Source organism: Haematobia irritans, chromosome 3 (genome assembly GCF_050003625.1).
Source record: "Haematobia irritans isolate KBUSLIRL chromosome 3, ASM5000362v1, whole genome shotgun sequence".
NCBI classification, from domain to species: domain Eukaryota; kingdom Metazoa; phylum Arthropoda; class Insecta; order Diptera; family Muscidae; genus Haematobia; species Haematobia irritans.
In genome coordinates this window covers 149,028,519-149,051,551 of record NC_134399.1, presented here as the reverse complement: position 1 = coordinate 149,051,551, position 23,033 = coordinate 149,028,519, and the positions used below count along the sequence as shown (strand labels likewise).

Genomic DNA, 23,033 nt, shown 5'->3' with positions numbered 1-23,033 from the left:
GATGAAACTTGACCCCCAAAAAAATGTTGGGGTAATTTTTTTACGAAATTTTAGGGCCCATTTTCATTAAGTAGTAGAACCCCAAAAATAAAAATGAAATACGACCCCAAAAGTTATCCAAATTTCGTGTTGTTGTACAGCATATAATTACTGGGGCACATTTTCAGTGGGGTTCATTTTTATGCGGCCTATATTCATAGCGCCCAAAATATATTGTTTAAAATGTAAAATATTTGATTTTCCTTTACGAAACATGAACTTAGTAGTGGCATAAAAAAATTTTTTCTGACCCCAATTGGAAGATTCTTATTTCTAATTATTTTTGAATTACAGAAATAATCTTTAAGTTAACTGAGATATTGAATTGTTGGATTAAAAATAAAAAATCTTAAAAAATATGTGAATACTTAACAGGTTTGCTGATAAGTCCCCGGTCTGATGGCGTCGCTAGTATTAAATGCATGTTATTATTATATATTGCCAACCTTCAAATGATTCGTGTCAAAATTTGACGTCTGTAAGTCAATTAGTTTGTGAGATAGATCGTCTTTTGTGAAGCAGCTTTTGTTATTGTGAAAAAAATGGAAAAAAAGGAATTTCGTGTTTTGATAAAATACTATTTTCTGAAGGGAAAAAATACGGTGGAAGCAAAAACTTGGCTTGATAATGAGTTTCCGGACTATGCCCCAGGGAAATCAACAATAATTGATTGGTATGCCAAATTCAAGCGTGGTGAAATGAGCACGGAAGACGGTGAACGCAGTGGATGTCCGAAAGAGGTGGTTACCGACGAAAACATCAAAAAATCCACAAAATGATTTTGAATGACCGTAAAATGAAGTTGATCGAGATAGCAGAGGCCTTCAAGATATCAAAGAAACGTGTTGGTCATATCATTCATCAATATTTGGATATGCGGAAGCTCTGTGCAAAATGGGTGTCACGCGAGCTCACATTTGATCAAAAACAACAACGTGTTGATGATTCTGAGCGGTGTTTGCAGCTGTTAACTCGTAATACACCCGAGTTTTTCTGTCGATATGTGACAATGGATAAAACATGGCTCCAGCACTACGACTTTTTCTTGTTCTCAGACCTCAAAAGGATGCTCGCAGGGAAAAAATTTGGCTGCAATGAGAGGTGATCGCCGAAACTGAGGCCTATTTGAGACAAAACCGAAGGAGTACTACCAAAGTGGTATCAAAAAATTGGAAGGTCGTTATAATCGTTGTATCGCTTTTGAAGGGAACTATGTTGAATAATAAAAACGAATTTTGACAAAAAAATGTGTTTTTCTCTGTTAGACCGGGGAGTTATAAGCCAACCTGTTATTTTGAGGATATTTAATCTTTGGCTAATCTTTTTTTTGTTTAATTAAGAAAACATTTTGTCCTTTGAAGTATCTTATATAATTTGGAATAATACGAAAATTCAATGAATGAGGCCTGTATTCTCATAAAAAGTGACTTTATTTTATAGAAACAGCATCTATGGCTCGTAATCAATACCAATATCCTTAAGGGAAGTTCAAAATCTTTGAATTCAAGTAAACTTTATCGAATGCACTTTTATTTTTATTTAATCCCAGTTTTTATAATTTTATGCCAGTATGGCAACCCATAGGGGCAAATAGAGATAAATCCATTTCCCATTTTTAAAAACGACGCAAAATATGAATGAAAAACATCTTACGCTCTCGGCTCTCTCACGATTTTCTGGGAACGATCAATTGTAAGTTCAAAACACTACGACGCTCCGTAAAATGTCAGATAAAATTGAGTCAACCAGCCAGTGACATGCTTTGTTTGTTTTTATGTTTTTTGTTTTGTTAGGTCTCTTTTTTTTCTACGATGATCATCTACTCACTGGCCGCTGTAAATTTGCATTTCTTTTGTTTTCATTTTCCGAAGTATAAAAACAGCTGATGCGAGAGCTTTTTAAACATTTCAAAAACGGAGCACTTACCAAGCGGTTTGTAACTGAAAATAAAGTGAAAAATTAAAAGTATTTAATGTTTAATGAAATAATTAATTTAAATTAAACAAAAGTTTAAAAGTAGCAAATAAATTTTAAAAAAAATAATCCTATATACATAAAGAATATATACAATTTAATTACATATTTGCAAAACAGTGATTTTTGTGTGATACAAAAGAAAACAAATCAAAACAAAAATTAAAAACCTTAAAAAATATATCGTTTATATACAATTGAAAGATTTAAGCAATAGTGAAAATGCGTCCTTTCGGTAACGATATTACCAATATTGCCAATAATGGTAATAACGGCAATAACAACAACAACAATAATAATAACAACAACAATGGAAATAACAATAACAACACAAATGGTAGCTTGGTAGTTGATCAGCCCATGGTTGAAGATCCTCGTGTACCTCCTCATATAGCCAGAATTGGTGGAATTGTTACCTTCTCCCCTATTGCCGGTCGTGGTGTAATTCGTGTAGTTGGCCGTTGTGAAGATGCCAAAGAGAATAATATGTTAGGTAAGTTTATTTTTGTGAAAATAAATAAAGAGAAGAAGAAAATAAATGGACATTGTGAAATCTTGATAAATGTCTTATCAATAATGCAACTAAAACAAGGAGAAATGAATTTGTAAATTGGGAGATAAAAATGTTTTTAAATGAAATTTTCGGAGACCCAACTTATATTTGAAACCAAAGACATTAGAAAATTTATTCTGTGCAAAACAGATGTCCTTTTTTTTGGATAACTATAGAATGAAGTAGTTGATCATGTTTGGAACACAGAAAAATGTTTTTCCAAAATATTTCCAATTAAAATTTTAATTCAATTTTCAAAAATATTCGATTAAAAATTTAATTGATTCAACAAATTTTTTAATTAAAACAAGTATCACTCACAAAATTAAGAGTATCAATTAACTATGGAATGAATTAGTTGATCATGTTTGGTACACAGAAAAATATTTTTCCAAAATATTTCCAATTAAAATTTTAATTCAATTTTCAAAAATATACGATTTAAAATTTAATTGATTCAACAATTTTTTTTAATTAAAACAAGTATCACTCACAAAATTAATAGTATCAATTAATTTTTTAATTGCATCAATTAATATTTTAATTGGCTTTGGTGATTGATACTATCATTTCTGTTATTGAAGACATTTCAATTAAAAATTAATTATATCAATTATCATTGTTTCACTTCAGTGACCAATTTTCTATATTTTTTCAAACGGTGATACTTTTGTGGAACTTTTTTGTTGTGCCACTAAATGTCATACTTTCAAGATTTCAGAGTCACAATTTTGTCATACTCACACAAAAAAAATGTCTGATGCAATCACGAAATCAATTGATCCAATTAATATTTAATTGAAATGTCGTCAATCACAGAAATGATAGTGTCAATTAAAAAATTAATTTATACTATTAATTTGTGTGATTGATTTTTATTTCAACTATAAGATGTGTTGATTCAATTAGATTTTTAATTGAATAGTTTTTAAAACTCAATTAAGATTTTAATTGGAAATTTTTTTCTGTGCTGTGTAACTTTTTGATTTATTAAAAATTAATTATTTATTTCACATTTTGATTTAAATCCCTTTACGATTACGGATATTACCGGTGTCTTAACAGATAATCGAAATTACGAATCGAACAATATACAGGGCTGATTGTTTTCAGTAATTGTTTTCATTAGTTTTTCATGTTTTTTCCAGAAATCAAAAAATGTAGGGAATAATTTAAACTTTTAGAATCAGTATAGAATTTTTTGGAATTTGTTACATTTGGCACGAATTATGGCTTTCAAACGGCCGATAACACCATCATACGCTGCACAAAAGTGGCTCTGCAGTTGTCCATTCCCGGCGAGCTACTGTCTTCAGATGATCGATAGTTTTGTTTTTTTGGGAGCCAAATATATGCTTAAACATACTCTTTAGGAATTTTCCCCGATAATATTCGGCATTTATTTTGACCCCACGGATCGTGAATACGAGCGGGGAGGGACCATTCGTCGATGCGCACACCTTTACCATCGGTGGTGCTTGAGTTTTGGTGACCAAGGTTAGGTTAGGTGGCAGCCCGATGTATCAGGCTCACTTAGACTATTCAGTGCATTGTGATACCACATTGGTGAACTTCTCTCTTATCACTGAGTGCTGCCCGATTCCACGTTAAGCTCAATGACAAGGGACAACCTTTTTATAGCCGAGTCCGAACGGCGTTTCACATTGCAGTGAAACCACTTAGAGAAGTTTTGAAACCCTCAGAAATGTCACCAGCATTACTGAGGTGGGATAATCCACCGCTGAAAAACTTTTTGGTGTTCGGTCGAAGCAGGAATCGAACCCACGACCTTGTGTATGCAAGGCGGGCATGCTAACCATTGCACCACGGTGGCTCCAACCAACCGATCATTTTGGAGAGAATGGCTTCTCATCGAAGAAAAGCAAATTCGGCAACCGGCCACATTCATGCAAGCGATGCAACTTCTTGGCTCTTTCCAATCTAACTTTTTAGTGCATTGGTGAGCTCTTGCACTTTTTGAACTTCAATGGCTTTAGTCCAAGCACATTTTTCTGGTGTTGTTAACAGTTGCCAGTATCGCAGTAACGATCAGGGGACTCTATTACAAGGCTTTTATAAGCTGTTAAACAATAAAACTAATTGTCACTGCAATAAATGTGACGACCGGTTTAGAAATGATAGAGACCTGAAGATGGTTGTAAAACATTTCAGCCAGCCTGTAAATAAAACGTGTTTTTCTAAAAGCTTATTATGAAATGGCAAACAATTATATTTGTAAGATAATTTCTTGTCATTTAACAAGTAAATATAATTTCGCGCATATGGGGCTTTTTTGCACAAAGGTAATTCTGGAGGTCCAAATTTCGACCACCTTTTCAAGCATTTGATGACGAAATTGCGCATTGACACGTTGAATATTGGTTTCCAAACAAGGTTGCCACAGTTGGTAAAATTCTTCCAAAATTCATAGATTTTTACTAGTTTGGTAGAATTCTTATGTTTAGATTTTGCAAAATATTTCTCTCCACCTAAAAGATACTTCACAAATTTTCTATGGAAATAAAATTTTGACAAAATTTTCTATAGAAATAAAATTGTGACAAAATATTTTTTTATAGATATAAAATTTTTAAAAATTTTTCTATACACAGAAAACAAAAATTCATGAAAATTTTTCAAATTAAAATCTTAATTGGGTTTTAAAAAATATTCAATTGAAAATTGAATTGCAAATTTTTTAATTGAAACAAAAATCAATCACAAAAATTAATAGTATCAATTAATTTTTTAATTGGACCAATTAATTTTTTAATTGACTTTCAATTAATTATTTAATTGATTGGACCAATTAATTTTTTAATTGACTTTCAATTAATTATTTAATTGATACTATCATATCTGTGATTGAAGAAATTTCAATTAAAAATTAATTGGATCAATTAATTTCATGATTGAAGACAGAAAAATTTGTTTGTGTGTACAAATAAAGTTTTTACAAAATTTGCTACAGAATTAAAATTTTGACAAAATTTTCCTTAAAAATAAAATTTTTACAAAATTTTCTATAGAAATAAAATTTAGACAAATTTTGCTATAGAAATAAAATTTAGACAAAATTTGCTACAAAAGTAAAACTTTGATAAAACTTTCCAGAGAAATAAAATGTTGACAAAATTTTCTATAAAAATAAAAGATTGCTTAGTAGTTTTTTGGTGAAATTTTCTCCAAATTTTGGTAGATCACCAACCAGCAACGTCAATCGTTGCTGGTTTATCCACGTAAAACAATGACTTCAGGTGTCCCCACAAAAAATAATCAAGTGGCTTCAAATCATACGCTTAGTAGTTTTTTGGTAAAATTTTCTCCAAATTTTGGTAGATCACCAACCAGCAACGTCAATCGTTTCTGGTTTATCCACGTAAAACAATGACTTCAGGTGTCTCCCCAAAAAATAATCAAGTGGCTTCAGATCACACGAAAGCGGAGGTCCATTTCGCCCGCAGTATGACAAGTGGCACCATCCTGTTGTAAACATATTTTGTTTACATCCATATCTTAATGTTGGACCAATTAATTTTTTAATTGACTTTCAATTAATTATTTAATTGATACTATCATATCTGTTATTGAAGAAATTTCAATTAAAATTTAATTGGATCAATTAATTTCGTGATTGAAGACAGACAAAATTGTTTGTGTGTAGAAATAAAATTTTGACAAAATTTGCTACAGAATTAAAATTTTGACAAAATTTTCCATAAAAATAAAATTTAAAAAAAATATTCTATAAAAATAAAATTTTGACAAATTTTTCTATAGAAATAAAATTTTGACAAAATTTGCTACAAAAGTAAAACTTTGACAAAACTTTCCATAGAAATAAAATTGTGACAAAATTTTCTATAAAAATAAAAGATTGCTTAGTAGTTTTTTGGTAAAATTTTTTCAACAACTTCAATCGTTGCTGGTTTATCCACGTAAAACAATGACTTCAGGTGTCCCCACAAAAAATAATCAAGTGACTTCAAATCATACGAACGCGGAGGTCCATTTCGCCCGCAGTATGACAAGTGGCACCATACTGTTGTAAACTTATTTTTTTTACATCCATATCTTAAAGTTTTGGGAAGAATAAAGAATAAAACGACAAATTCGAGAACATTTATTAGACATATTTTTTTTTCACTTGTTAGTTTGAAGGAAAAATTGGGAGTATAAAATTGGAAACATGTGTTTAGTGCCATACGAAGTTCAATTTACAAATGTTAAGAACTTCTGAGCTTTTGATTAATTTAACTAACGCGTATGCAAAAATTATTAAAGTCAAGGAAATTTTCTTAAAACATAATAATTGCTTGATCTAAAATATAATTATATTGGCTTTAGTGCCATACACTTTTTGAAGGTTTATATATTTGTTTAAATTTCGTGTCACTATATATGCATATATTTATCTTAAGCCACATTCAAAACATTACATCACCAATCAAATTTCCTCTTAATGTGTAGATAAACTAAATATAATAAAAAAATATTGTTTGAAAGAAACCATTAATTTTATTTCCCCAAAACATTTTACTATGTAATAATTTATTGACTAATTGTTTTATTTATAATCCCTCGATTGTTATCAATTAAATTGGCGAATATTTCAAAAGCTAAGTTAGACAGTCAGTCAGCCAATATGGCAGGCTTATAACTGAACTACATTTGCAACACTTCAATAAAAACAGAGCGAAACCCGAAATATATACAAATTCTCATAAATTACATTGGTTAATTATATTAACTTGCATGTAATAACTTTCATTCACTTACTGACCAACAGAAGACTTGTTGTAAATTGTTGTAACAATTTTCTATTTTATGTAATTTCGTTTAGCATGTATATTCGTTCGCATGTATGTTGTATGAAATGGGTTAATTTTATTCTTTTTTTGTTTAGTGATAAATGAAAACTTTAAAAATGTTGTATGTATGCCATGTGATTTTAGGTTTTCTTTTTTGTTGTTGTTGTAATTTCTTTTGTAAAAACTATAAACCACATTTTCCGCAATTAAAAAATAATAATTTGAAAAGCTTATGGTGTTTGGATGTGCAACAAACGTAAATAAATTTTAACGAAATTTAGTAATAGGTTGTTTTTTCTCTTTAGTTGTCTGACTGGTCTTTGCTGACGGTAGTCTTCATCGTAACAGTCATCACCATCAGGCCATGCCAATCACTATCATGATCATGTGGCATAAGAAACACAAAACTTTAATCGCTATGTAATATTTTTTTGCTATAATGTTGAAGTGTTGCATGTTATCTCAGAATGATTGAAGTCATCTCTAATTATCATCATTATGATAAAATTGAAGATTATGAAGTAAGTTGAAAAAAAAACAAAAAATAAGAAATTATACAGATTTGAAGTTGCATGGAAGATAAGATATATATGAATTGAGGAAAAAATATCAGTGCAAAATATTTGTTTCTCAATTTTAACTCAGAAGATTTTTCAGAAATATAAATTAATTGCTCTTATTATAAATTGATTTAATGTATCCTTTCATAGTAGTAACGAACACCCTCATAGGTCTCTTTTGAGCCAATATGATTGTTTCAACAACTTAGGGCTAATGTTAACATTTTCTAGGTCTCTCTTCTTCTTTTAAACACTGCCATTCACAATTGAATTACTTGCGGTAACGCTTGCCGATGGCAAGATATCTTAAAACCTCCTAACACCGTCTTCTAAATTGTAAGTAAGTCCATACGTGGTATATATTAAATTAAAAAGGACCGATTAAATACGTACACGCAAAGAAAAAAAACGTTTGGAAAACGTGTACCGAAAACGTTTTTCTTTTGTTAGAGTTTTTTGAATTGCTTCGAAAATTTTAAACATTTATCAACAAAAAAATTCGTTTGTTACAAATTTTTTATTTTTTCAATAAAAAAAGTTATTTTTGAAACAACAACAGAGTCCATTTCGTTTATATCAAACACTGTTCTTTTCTGACTTTTGGTCTTTAATAAAACACATTTTACAGTTCAAAATATAATATAGTACAATGTAATGTTGTACATTTTTTTCGGAATCTTCCGAACATATGTAGAATGTATGTAAAAAAAAAAAAAAAAAAAAAAAAAAAAAAAAAAAAAAAAAAACTTTGGTCGAAGCGGGGATCGAACCCACGACCCTTGGCATGAGAGTCAGACGTAGCAACCACTGCTCCACGGTGCCAAACTAAATGTTTGTTTCTGTTAAATAAACTTTGTTTATTCGGTTCGTGGGCGCCGCAAGCTATGCTATATAAATATAACTTATATGGATATTTATCTCTTGATGACCATAACAGGTACATAGCTCAGTGGTTAGTGTGTTGGCTTACAAAGTGCATGGTCCGCGGTTCGATTCTCCGTCCAGGCGAAAGGTAAAAAAATTTTAAAAATTTATAAAATGTTATATTATTTCTTCTACATTGTTTGTATTACAGAAAAAGGTGCTAAGAACTAAAAATCTTCGTGGAAGTGAGAAAGATGTGAGGGAAAATGCAATTAGCCAGAAAAATTTTTTTTTGAGTTAGTCTTTATGAAATTGTTTTTACATCCTGGAAAAGAATAAACGTTTATCACAAAAAGTATATACTTTTCTTCCAAATACACTTCCTTACAGCGAAAAGCAAATGAGAAACGAACTTTGTTTGTCTAAAATTTCGTTTGGGAGGAAAGAATTATTTTTTTGCGTGTATATAATTCACTTTGACAAAATTTTCTATAGAAATAAAGTTCTGACAAAATTTTCTATAGGAATGAAATTTTAACAAAATTTTCTATAGAAATAAAATTTTGACAAAATTTTCTATAGAAATAAATTTTTGGTAGATTATTTTTGGCTCGAGTGGTAACCATGATTATGAACCGATATGGACCAATTTTTGTGTGATTGTGGATCGGCTATATAACTATAGACCGAAATATACCAATTTTGGCATGGATGTTAGAGACCATATACTAACACCACGTTCCACATTTGAACCGGATCGGATGAATTTTTATCCTCCAAGATGCTCCGGAGTTCAAATCTGGAGAACGGTTTATATGGGGGCTATATATAGTTATGGACTGATATGGACCAATTTTCGCACGGTTGTTAGAGACCATATACTACATCATGTTCCAAATTTCAACCGGATCGGATGAAATTTGCTTCTCTTAGAGGCTCCGCAAGCCAAATCTGGGGATCTGTTTACATGGGGGCTATATATAATTATGGACCGATGTGGACCAATTTTAGCATGATTGTTAGACACCATATACCAACACCATGTACCAAATTTCAGCCGGATCGGATTAAATTTGCTTCTCTTTGAGGCTCCGCAAGCCAAATCTGGGGATCGGTTTATATGGGGGCTATAAATAATTATGGACCGATGTGGACCAATTTTAGCATGGTTGTTAGAGACCATATACCAACATCATGTACCAAATTTCAGCCAGATCGGATTAAAATTGCTTCTCTTTGAGGCTCCGCAAGCCAAATCTGGGGATCGGTTTATATGGGGGCTATATATAATTATGGACCGATATGGCCCATTTGCAATAACATCCGACCTACGTCAATAGCAACTACTTGTGCCAAGTTTCAAGTCGATAGCTTGTTTCGTTCGGAAACTAGCGTCATTTCAACAGACGGACGGACATGCTTCGATCGACTCAGAATTTCACTACGACCCAGAATATATATACTTTATGGGATCTTAGAGCAATATTTCGATGTGTTACATACGGAATGACAAAGTTAATAATCCCCCCATCCTATGGTGGAGGGTATAAAAAAACGTGAACCCTTTATGCCAATAAAGCCAATTTAGCTCTATTTTAGTTCATGGAATTATTATGGTTTGAAAAAGTTGTCTTATTTAAATTAATTAATTAATTTAAAATTAAACATTAATAATTTTTTGCGTAAAAATGTGCAAATTTTACCAATAATGCACCCATCTTAAACATCATATGGCACTAAAGACGTTTTTGCAATTTTCATTTATTCTTATTTTTTTTTTCTCCTTTTCATTCAAGTGAAAAAAAAACTTATTGTGTCTAATAATTTTTCTTGAATTTGACGAAAACTATTTATTTATTTTTGTGAAATCGGCGTGCCATCTGCGTTTCTAATACAGATTAGTTACAATTTTCTAAAATTAAGCTAATTTTTCTAAAATTGTCCAAAATGTTCCTTCTTGGTGGGGTCATTGTTTTTTGAGTGTACGTACCTGAACTTTATTTAAAATTTCTAAAATTATCCAATATTTTCCTTACTGGTGAGTTCAATTTTTTCAAGTTCATGTAGGATGTACTTCTAGATCATTTTCACCCATTATCCGAAAAACGTCCTTAGTGAGTTCATTCAGAGTTTTTTTTTTTTATAGTTCATGAAAATTTTAAGACATTTTAACAAATTGTTTCAGTCCATTGTGATACCACAGTGGTGAACTTCTCTCTTATCACTGAGTGCTGCCCGGTTCTATGTTAAGCACAATGACAAGGGACCTTCTTTTTATAGCCGAGTCTGAACGGCATTACTGAGGTGGGATAATCCACCGCTGAAAATCTTTTGGTGTTTGGTCGAAACGGGTTTGAACCCACAACCCTGTGTATGCAAGGCGGGCATGCTAACCATTGCACCCCTTCTTTCATTGTTAGATCACTGTTTTTGGGTGTAGTTGATTCTCAATTTTTGATATCGCAATCATTCACTTTTTTTGCGCTATCAACATAAAAGATCTATAGTATAAAAATTCCTCAAGGTTAGGTTAGGTGGCAGCCCGATGTATCAGGCTCACTTAGAGTATTCGGTCCATTGTGATACCACATTGGTGAACTTCTCTCTTATCACTGAGTGCTGCCCGATTCCATGTTAAGCTCAATGACAAGGGACCTCCTTTTTATAGCCGAGTCCGAACGGCGTTCCACATTGCAGTGAAACCACTTAGAGAAGTTTTGAAACCCTCAGAAATGTCACCAGCATTACTGAGGTGGGATAATCCACCGCTGAAAAACGTTTTGGTGTTCGGTCGAAGAAGGAATCGAACTCACGACCTTGTGTATGCAAGGCGGGCATGCTAACCATTGTACCACGGTGGCTCCCAAAAAGAAATCCTAAAAAACCAAGGCCAAATTTTGATTTTTGGGTTGAACATTGATTTTGTTCACCATCAACATAAAAGTTCGACTTGACTCAAATTAACTATGAACACGATTTGACTAATCGAATTTAATGATTGGAAAAATATGACAGTTTTGTCCAGAAATTAGGTTTTTGACTTTAATATCGTTAGTATCTTTCTTCTTATTGGGAGTTATTGTTAGCTTCTTAAAACTATTGTTAGCTTTTTAGTAAAGCAAAAGACGGTAGGTACAAGTTCTTTTTATTGAATGCTCTTGAATGTTTTCTTAATCAAAATTAGCTATAATACGCCTTTTTGGAAGAAGTTTTAAAATAAATTTGTTATTAAATTGGATTTAATAAAATCGGTTTAATGAAAACAAAAATAGGAAACAACAACAACAAAATCAACTTTTTTTTAATTTTTCGTCTTTTTTTATTTTTCTTTTAGAACTTATATTAACCAATGTTCTCCGTCTGTCAAGGATATTTCCCTTTGTTTTATATCCAAAATATTCGTCACTCCATTAATACACCTTTTTTCATAGACATTCAATTTAATGACTTGAGAAAGATTTTCGAATTTGTTCGATAATAGAAAAGTTTACCGTGGTACCTAGAGTAGATGCCTTGTACTATTCTATCTGCAATCTGTGGAGGTGTTTACATAAAATAGATTTTTGTTTAATTTTATCATACCAAACAAGATAATTCTTCCCTACATAAATTATGTTTTTTTTTTAGATTAACATGTTATAAATACAATCAAATATAAATCTGTGACTTCAATTCAAAATCTCAAACAATAACCTATTTTCTATAGACTGTGATTAAATTTATGAACTCCAGTAATATAGTTAATAATATGGCCTATTAATGCGCACTTCTTTTGTCTTTTCATTTTTTGTTTAAATCAATGGGGGAAGACCTTTTGTTTTCTCTCTACCCGTATGCTTATCTTATCAATAGGTAATTGTTTCCAGTGTTAGTTGTTGTATTCAAACGACGACCACAACGTTGGTAAACAATGATATTTGCCATCAGATTTCTTTATTACTACATTTTTAATTTGTCACCTTTTTGTTTTGATGTTGTTATAATTTTCGCAACCCTTTTTTGATGAATGAATTTCAATGTGAAGGTTGTTCATTTGTTATCGTCTAAACGAATGGCAAAATGTATTGCATGAAAATGAATATGATTAGCATTGCAACCGAGAATCGATGAGTTTTGAAATATAATACTTAAGGGAATTAACGTAACAATTTTCTAATTACGCGAATTTATTAAATGATATTTAACTAAAGTTTTACATTTCTCCATTTGTCTGTTGTAGTACAGAATTGTTTAAACAATTATTAATTGAATGGAAACGTTGCTCCTACCAGCGATTTACCTGTAATATATCAATTCTTAAGTATCATATGCCACAGAAAAAAAGTCAGTTGGAAAAATGATGCTAAAATTAACTTATATTATTTGCAAACAAAAAAATTATTTTGCTTCAGTTTATTTTATAACAATTTATTTCTTTATTCAAAGTATATATCAAACATTTTATGAACTAAATGTTAGTAAAATTTCAATGATATAAGTTCAATGCTAACTTATAGGAGAAGAAGTTTTTCGTACACTTCTCAAAAATAGTAAGAACTATACGTTATTTAAATGGGAATGATTTGGCGCCTTAGATTTTTTCTTTATTTTTAGTTAATTTTTGTTTTTCAAGAAATATGCATTTCGCAAATGGTAGTTAACATGTCTGAACATTTTCGATAATTTAATTAATGCCAAAATTTGAAATACAAATTAGTTCAATTTCCCCATGAGATAGTTAATGTTTCCCATAACATAGTTTACTTTTTTTCTGTGACAGCACTACAATTACGGTTACCTCAGTTGTGGTAGTATTCTACCAAGGTTAGGTTAGGTTATGTGGCAGCCCGATGCATCAGGCTCACTTAGACTATTCAGTCCATTGTGATACCACAGTGGTGAACTTCTCTCTTATCACTGAGTGCTGCCCGATTCCATGTTAAGCTCCTCCTTTTTATAGCCGAGTCCGAACGGCGTTCCAGATTCCAGTGAAATCACTTAGAGAAGCTTTGAAACCCTCAGAAATGTCACCAGCATTACTGAGGTGGGATAATCCACCGCTGAAAAACTTTTTGGTGTTTGGTCGTAGCAGGAATCGAACCACGACCTTGTATATGCAAGGCGGGCATGCTAACCATTGCACCACGGTGGCTCCGTACCAAATATGGAAATTCTACCAAACATGGTAATGTTTTTACTGTTTGGTAGATTGCTAGAATTCTTAATGTTTTGGTAGATTTTCCAAAATATTTCTCTCCAACAAAGAGGTACTTTAATTCTCTACAGAAATATAATTTTGACGAAATTTTGTATAGAAATATAATTTTGGCAAAATTTTCTATAGAAATAAAATTTTTACAAAATTTTCTAAAGAAATAAAATTTTGACAAACTTTTCTATGGAAATAACATTTTGACTAAATTTTCTATAGAAATAAGATTTTGACAAAATTTTCTATAGAAAAAAACTTTTTGGCAAAATTTTCTACAGAAATATAATTTTGACAAAATTTTGTATAGAAATATAATTTTGGCAAAATTTTCTATGGAAATAACATTTTGACATAATTTTCTATAGAAATAAGATTTTGACAAAATTTTCTATAGAAAAAACTTTTTGGCAAAATTTTCTACAGAAATATAATTTTGACAAAATTTTGTATAGAAATAAAATTTTGACAAAATTTTCCACAGAAATAAAATTTTCTATAGAAATAAAATTTTGACAAAATTTTCTACAGAAATATAATTTTGACAAAATTTTGTATAGAAATATAATTTTGGCAAAATTTATTTTATTATTATTTCGGCTTGAGGTCCTTTTTAATAAAAAATCCTTTTTACGATTTTTGATTACTTGTTAACTTTATTCTCCAATATTTCGACTAACATCGTTAGTCTTCGACGGGGATCTACATAAATAACAAATATTAGTACACAATGTACGAGTAACACAAACAATTTATATTTACATTAAAGTATTTTTAGGAAATAATCAAAAAATTGTAGAGAGTGATTACGTCTGCTTTTTAGAAAATTTGATTGCCAACTAAATATGTCTGCGTCCGTGTTTTTTTATGATGTATCTATACATTTGAGAACATTTATCTGTGTCTGTTTTAAAGTTTAATCTCTTCTTGCTGGGAACGTCGGTGATATAAAGCATCTCTAAGGTATATCGTCGGAACAGATTACTCTCTTGCACTAATACATCTACATCGTCAAAATTCGGGCTGTGTCCAGTTTGTGTACAGTGGGTTGCGAGTGCCGTCTTTTGATCCAATGGCTTATCTCTAGCCTTGTGGTCAGATTTGTGGGATGAAATTCTCGTCTTTAATTTAGTTCCTGTAGTACCAACATATACCTTTGGGCATATGTCGGACCCGTCTCCATTACATTTTATTTGGTATACTAAATTTGATTTGTCCTCCTTTTTAACTTTTGATTTTGTTTTCCCATAGAATTGGTCCATTGTATTATGCGTACTGAAAGCGAGTTGAATCTTGTCCTTGTCATAAATTTCAGAGTTTTTGAATCTTTCGGAGAAACCAGGTATAAAAGTGACAGATTTATATATTTTTGGCTCCTTATTGATATTGTCCTTCTTTGGCTTCTGTGCACGTTGTAATAAATCTTTTATAGTCTTCTTTGGGAAGTCATTCATTAATAAAATGTCTCGTATCTTTTGCTTATTTTGATGATGATATATCTTGTCACTTATTGTCAAAACTCTATTTATGAAATTGTTCGCGGTGTTTATTATCATTGATTTTGGATGTTTGGAATGAAAATTGACCAATCGTCCAGAAGCTGTGTCTTTTTGGTACCAATCAAGAAGAATCCTATTTTCTTTCCTTATTACTATCGTGTCCAAGTATGCCAGTTTGTTGTCATTTTCCTCTTCCATCGTAAATTGAATTAGCTTATTGTATGAATTTAGAACGTTGATAGTGTTGATCGTTTCTGTTTTCTTTATGATTCCAAACAAGTCGTCCACATATTTCGTCAATATTTTGGGCTTATTTGGCATTTTTCCAATGGAGTCATCCAATAAATCTTCCATTACTATATCAGCAATTACTGGTGAAGCTGGAGATCCCATGGGTAATCCTTTTTGTTGACTGTAAAACTTTTCCTCGTATTTAAAATACCTTGTGTCCTTAATGCAAAATTTTAATATTTCAATGAATAGTCCTCGGGGTATATTAGTGTACTGCTCCAAAATATTCCACTTTTTCTCAATTGTCTTAATGGCTAGTTCAACTGGTACACTTGGAAATAAGGAAATTACGTCAAAAGATATTAATGTTTCGTCAGATTCTATTTTAACATTGGTCAATCTAGATTTAAAATCCACCGCGTCTCTTATATTATACTTTGATTCCTTCGTCAAATGTCTTAAAATGTCGACTAAATATCGGGAAAGGTCATATCCTGGAGAATTGATTGAAGAGCAGATTGGTCTTAGAGGCGTACCTTCCTTGTGAATCTTTGGGAGTCCATATATCCTAGGTGGCAAAGATGTTTTATTTGCCCATTTTTTCTTTTCATTAAAGGTAATTGCATTAACCTTAAACAGTTTTTCCACTAAGCTGTTATTTTTATTTTGGAGGCTCGTAGTCGGATCCTTCTTGAGTCGTCTGTAGGTACAAAAATCCATTAAGATATTTCCCATTTTTGTTTTGTAGTCCGCTTTTGTCATCGCTACTGTTTTTCCACCTTTATCTGCACAAAGTATCAATATTTCGTCATTCTCCTTTAAAAACTTTTTGCTTTGAGCCACCGTGTCAAGTATCATTCTATCTCTATGTGTATGTTCTAGTTTGTGTAGGTGGTTGTCTATGAGTGATGTAAATTGTGCTCTCACTGTCTCTTGTTGTTCTCTATAGAAATAAACTCTTTACAAAATTTTCTAAAGAAATAAAGTTTTGACAAACTTTTCTATGGAAATAACATTTTGACAAAATTTTCTATAGAAAAAAAAAAACATTGAGAAACATTTCTATAAAGATAAGATTTTGCAAAATAAGTAGATTTTGTTGGTAGTTAGTTTGCAATAATTCTCCAAATTTTGGTAGATTTTTTTTGGCTCGAGTGGCAATACAATCGTACTTAGCATATAAAATATAAACATATACTCGTAATAGAAAGGTGGCGATTTTTCACTCTAGCTTCCTTATAAACCAGCGACGATCCACGTCATAGGAAATGATTTTTATACAATAACCCAAGTTTCCATACTACGAATGCATACTCACATAGTTGAGTATCATGAATTTAATGATTTTTTTTATAATAACGAATGCATTTTCTTTCAATTAAAATTTCTTTGTTTTTCTTTGATGTCACTGTTCCACTGTTCCTTAAAGCCACCACACAACACTTTTCTGTCTATTTTCATAATTTATTATGATTGTAAATATATAAATAAATAACAATTGGTTCCCTGTGAAAAAGTAAAATTATGATCTTGAAACATGTTTCATCATATTTCAGTTCTGCGTGCAACTATGAATTCTTTCATTTGTAATACTTATTTTAGTTTTTGACACAATTTAAAAAGAGGACAAACACAATATTTTGCGACGCAAATGCCATTGTGAAATGAAAACTGCGATTAATAATAAAAGTTTTGCCTTCACCATTTATTTATTTCTTTCTGTTCTTTGTCTACATATGATGATCGTCATCAGTGATGGGGGAGGAGGGGAGGGAGTGAAATTGAGGAAAATTTCCCATGCAACAATGCAACGTTTATACAAATTTATATATGTACATATATTAACGTACACAATGCCGGAAAAACAGCGATAATATTTGTTAATATCCAAATGTCGTTGATCTTCTTTGTTTTCATTTGCATCGGTAGGCCAAACAGTGAAACGCATTTTCATTTCGTTGAAGGATTTCTGTACCATTTATATGGACTTGTTTTTCTGTTTTTGTTTTTTCATGCTATTGTTATTGTTTACAATAATTGGCAATTTCGCATTTAAGTAAAAAGTATAAATATATATGAGCGAAATTAAATGTAAATCCCGTGGAAATCAACGGCGCCGCCAATATCATGAGCTCTTGCTTAAGATATCGTTTACTATAAATGCGTTCTGAGCATCGAATGCTTGTAAATATATACACACACACACTTGTTTTTGAGAGTAATACACAAAGTAATACTGAACTTGTCGACACTAAAGAGGGTCAGAAATCATAACGATTTATTTTATTTGAAATGTAGACTTTGGCTTCTTTCTCATTACCCATTCTAATAAATCACCTTACAGCTGCTTTGTCTCATTTTATTTATTCATTGAACAACATATCATTTAATAACTACGTTCTTAATAATTTCACCCAAATAGAGAAAATTTGTGAGAAGTGAGCACGACGAAAAAAAAAACATGTTGGCAACAATCCAGAAAATAGTACCACCAAGATGCCACTAGTTTCATATGCATATTTTTTGGGGGAATTACCAAGTGGGATGATCATATGCCTTTTTTAAAATAAAATTAGATTAAACGTCATTTTTGAATTTCGCCATGGATCTTCCTGGTGATGAGATCTGTGACATTTTCTACATCCAGACCAGACAAAGGCCTTTGCATTGTAGACTGCATGTCTGACGTCAAAAAATGAAAAAAAAAAACAATAAGAAAATTCTAAAGAAAATGAAAATTTTCAAAGAAAAATGTCTTATATTAACATAAAGAATTAACTAAAATTCGAATGGGTATAGAAGATAACTAATAAGTTTTGTTGAAATATATTAAGTTAATTTGTGATATTGGCGTTTTTTAATAGAGTTCAGTTAATATTTTCTAAAATATTATTCCTGGATGGTTCACTTTTTTTAGTGTATATTCCAGCAAAAAAAAAATTGGATGTTATTCAATGGGCACATCTTTAAAAGCACTTTCTTTATTTTAGCTACACTGGAAGTTTTTAAATTAAATGTTTTATAACTCGCTTTTCTCATATTTGTTAAGGGTAATTTTAACTTTTTTGGTTTCAAATAAATTTAGTATAAGAATTAATAAAATGGTAAAAATTATTTAGATTTTGTCAAAAAAATGGTAAATCCTTTTTAGAAAAATTACGAATTTTTGAAAATATTTTAGGTCAAACGTTTCAGACATGCGTTAGAATCCATTGAAAATCATAAAAATTTATACAAATTATTTATTTTGGCGAAATATCACAATATTTTTTAATCCACATGCGAAACACTGAAGTCGAATCGCACCTTAAGAAGTGATGCATATTCAATGCAACGTCTGTTGAAATGGTGGACATCCGGCCTATAACAAGTCCACGTTAAATTCATTACTTCTACGCCAATTTTGTACCACGTCCGGATCCAAAAAGAACATTTTCACTACTTTTTTGGTGACGCTATTTTTCCTGGGCATAACTGCAAATTGCAAACTTTAATGACTTTTTTACATTTTTTATTTAAACTACCCACACTGAAAAAAATATTGACCTACTGTTGAAGCCCAGCAAAAAAAGCGTCGCCAAAAAGTAACGAAAATGTTTTTTTTTTTTTTTTGGATTCGGAAGTGGAGCCAAATTGACGCAGAAGTGATGAATTTAACATGGGCTTGTCCTCCATTTTATGCAGCCGTTGCACTGAATTTGCATCACTTCTTTAGGCCTGATCCGAATTCAATGTTTTGGATGTAAATTAAAAAATTCTGTGATATTTTGTGATTATATTTTGTCAAATAAATAATTTTTATAATTTTTAATGAATTCTAACGCTTGTCTGAAATGTTTGATCTCAAATATTCTAAAAAATGCACAATTTTTTCAGATTGGATTTAGCATTTTTTTTACGACAAAATTTAAATGATTTGTACCATTTTATGAATTCTTACTGTGTTTTTAACCTATTTGAAAAAAATCAAAATTACCCAGTAAAAGTATGAAAAAAACCAAGTTATAAAAAATTGAATTAAAAGAACTTCCTGGGTAGTTAAAATAAAGAACATCATTGGGATTGCATCTTCTGGAAGTGCTTTTAAAGTTCTGCCTTTGGAAGAACTTCCAAATATTTTTGCTGGGAGATTATTCAACCTAAAATTTAGGACACGCAATTTACACAATAAGTAAGAACAAATTTCTTTAAAATAAAGAAAATTTAATTGAAAAAACGCAGAACAAAATATCACCAAAATGTTTCAAATTAAAAAGTTAATTGAAGTTGAAAATTTTTTCAATTAATGAAATAATTGATAGAATTAACTTTTTAATCATGATAGAAACATTAAGTTAAGTAAGTCAATGATAGAAAATTTTAAAATTTTTAATTAAAAAATTAATTGATACAATTAACTTTTTAATCAAATTCGGAACACTAATTCACTTAAAAAATTTGCAGATTTTTTTTAAATTTTTAATTAAAAATGGACTTTAAACAATCATTTGTTAATCGAAATAAAAATTTTAGCCTCTTAAGAAAGTAATTAAAAATAGTTACCTTTTTTAATTAATATATTAATTGAGTTTTGCAATCAACATCAATTAAATTTTTAATTGAATCAATTAAAAAATTAATTGAAATTTGCTATAAAAAAAAAACAATTAATTTTTTAATCAAGAATTTTTTCTATGCCCAATTAAAACTGTGATTGATACTATCATTTTCGTGATTGAAGACATTTCAATTACAAAATTAATTGGATCAATTAATTTGGTGATTGAATCAGAAAAAAAATTTTTGTGTGAAAGTTCACAGTTTTTCCTTAAAAAATGTTTTCTTTAAGTTTAGGATACGATTTATAGAAAATTGACCTCCCGATAAAGTCGATTTTAATGTAAGGAAAACGAGTTTTGATTGAAAGAAATAATTTTTAAATTAACTGAGACATTGGAATTTTGGATTAAAAATAAGAAAGTGTTGTATTCTTGTTGTGTGGGTATTATTCAAATACAATTCAAATAACAAAGCTTCAAATATAGGCTAAGACAAATTTGGAGAATTTTGCATGAAGATTATAAACTATATTTTAATTAAAATCCAAATTTTTTTGTCCTTAATATTTTGTAATTTGCGCATCCTAAAATGTAGATTTTGTAATCTTTAATATAACATAAATATTTTTTTTTTCAGTGTAACATTTACTAACATTAAAAAATATTAATTATATAACACAGAGTTTTAAATATTTGTAATTTTTCGTTCACCTCACAGAAAGTAAAAAACTTTACTCCAGAACGAAATTTTAGACTATCGAATTTCCCCTTTGTTCTCAAGCATTTTTTAAGAGCAATTATAACCGGATTTATGTCAGCCGATATAAAGATTGCACCTGAACAAAATCAAAATTTCTTAACGTTAAAAGAAAACTGTGTTTGTCTAAAATGTCTTTCCTTAGAAAAGAAAACTCTTCTTTCAGTGTATATTACGACAAAAATTGTCAAAATACTACCCCACCAATTGTATGGTGAAACGTAAAATAATATGCCTTATAGATATTATGAAAGGCCAATTTTTTTAAAACATTTTCCTATTACACTTTTTTTCATTTTTGTTTTTATTTTACCTCTCGGTAGGGGAGATGTTGTTTTGTTTTCAAATGATGTCAAGTGACTAGAAAACGTTTTCAATATTTCCCAGAAATGTGTTTTTAATTTTCTTTATTCTTTTATATATATACAGCATAGCCATAAACTCTTAGCATACATCACCTTTAATTTTTCTTTTATCAAAGCGTGCCACGCCGTCATTTCTTCGTTGGCAATCAATAAAATTTTTTCCTTTGTTTTTTTTTTTTTTTTTTTTTTTTGGTTCAGTTGTTTTTTGTTAAAAACAATTATATGGTGTGATTTATTTATAGTTACACACGTTAAACTGTCCCGATGCGGATTGTTAAAACTAAATAAGACAAAGCAAACAAAAATATTTAATTATAGAGCCGCAACTCTACTTCTTAATATATGAACATTTTTTTTAAGTCATTAAGAAATACTTCCTTCTTTCCGTCTGTCCGTCCATCTGACGTTATGGGCTATACTATTCGATTTGTTAGGCAGATTAAAAAAAAAAAAAATATTTCAAATTTATCTTTGCCTTTGGAGTCAAATTGATTTAAACATTCATTTATCGATGGGATTTCATATATATTTTGTTTGCTTTCTTTAGCAAGAGATCGATACTGTGTTGGCTACATTTCAAAGTGCTTGTTTTTCTTTTGGGTATAATGACCTGATTTATTTGGATATATATTTCTTTCACACAAATTTTGTAGACATTGGTAAAGTCAAGAAACAAATTTCATATTCGTAAGATTGTAAATTGAAACAATTAAAAAAATCAATGAAACTATACCAGATTGTGTTAAATTATATGAATTATAATAATTAAATTAAATATTAAATAAAAAATTATTTATTATTAAAAAATTATTAAATAAAAAATATTTAACAAATAATCTAACTGAAGGTAATTATCACAAAGTAAAAAAAATTTTACTCAAGAAACCTGAATAATATGATGATGTCTCCATGTATATTAAAAAAAAAGTAAAATTAAATTAGATTATTTTAAATTAAATAAATTTAACTAAATTTAATTTAATCAGCAAAAGTTAAGATAAATTAAATTAATTTAAAATACGTTAAATTTAGCGAGCTAAATAAATTAAACTTAAATAAATTCAAATTATATAAAGAGAATCTGTGTTTTTAATTTTCTGTTTTAAATTAAGTTTATTGAACTGAATTAAATTTATTCAATATAAGTGCAAATAAATTAAATTAATTTAAAGAACTTTAAATTTAAAGAGCATTTAATTTAACTTAAAATAAAATGTAATGCTAATTTAACTAGATTTGATTCTTCCAAATTAATGAAAAAATTTATTGACTTTTTGTATCTTGACCACAAAGCCAAAAAGCGTTCAACAAATAGGAAATGTTTTTCCTATTTTTTATTTATTTGTTTACTTGAAACATAGCACAATTTCTACATGAAGTCGAGTTTGAATTTGGAAATTTAAGTCCTCGTTAACACATTTTTAGAGGAAGAAAAAGAAAAAAGCTGAAAAAAGAAAAATTAATTAAAAGTTGCATCCGGGGATAAGGTAGTAAAATCTCAAATTTAAAATTAAAAAAAAAAAAACAAGATTAAAATTCAAAAAATTCTTTGGCTCGGAATCTATAGCAAAATCATTAGTGTAAAACGAAAAACTTTGGAACTGGGAATGCTTTGCAAATTTTACGTCTGTCGAGAAATATTTTTATTGGAAAT

The 23,033-nt window shown here is 29.8% G+C and overlaps 1 protein-coding gene across 1 annotated transcript in view; it reads left to right on the top strand.

The window, feature by feature from the left end:
- The first annotated feature begins 1,933 nt into the window (after positions 1-1,933).
- Positions 1,934-23,033, top strand: part of Sclp (leucine rich repeat containing protein 20 sclp) — a 33,270-nt gene continuing 12,170 nt past the window's right edge. Inside the window, exon 1 of the mRNA XM_075298584.1 lies at positions 1,934-2,506. Coding sequence (XP_075154699.1) covers positions 2,236-2,506 — 271 coding nt within the window. The 5' untranslated portion in view covers positions 1,934-2,235. The remainder of the gene's footprint in view (positions 2,507-23,033) is intronic.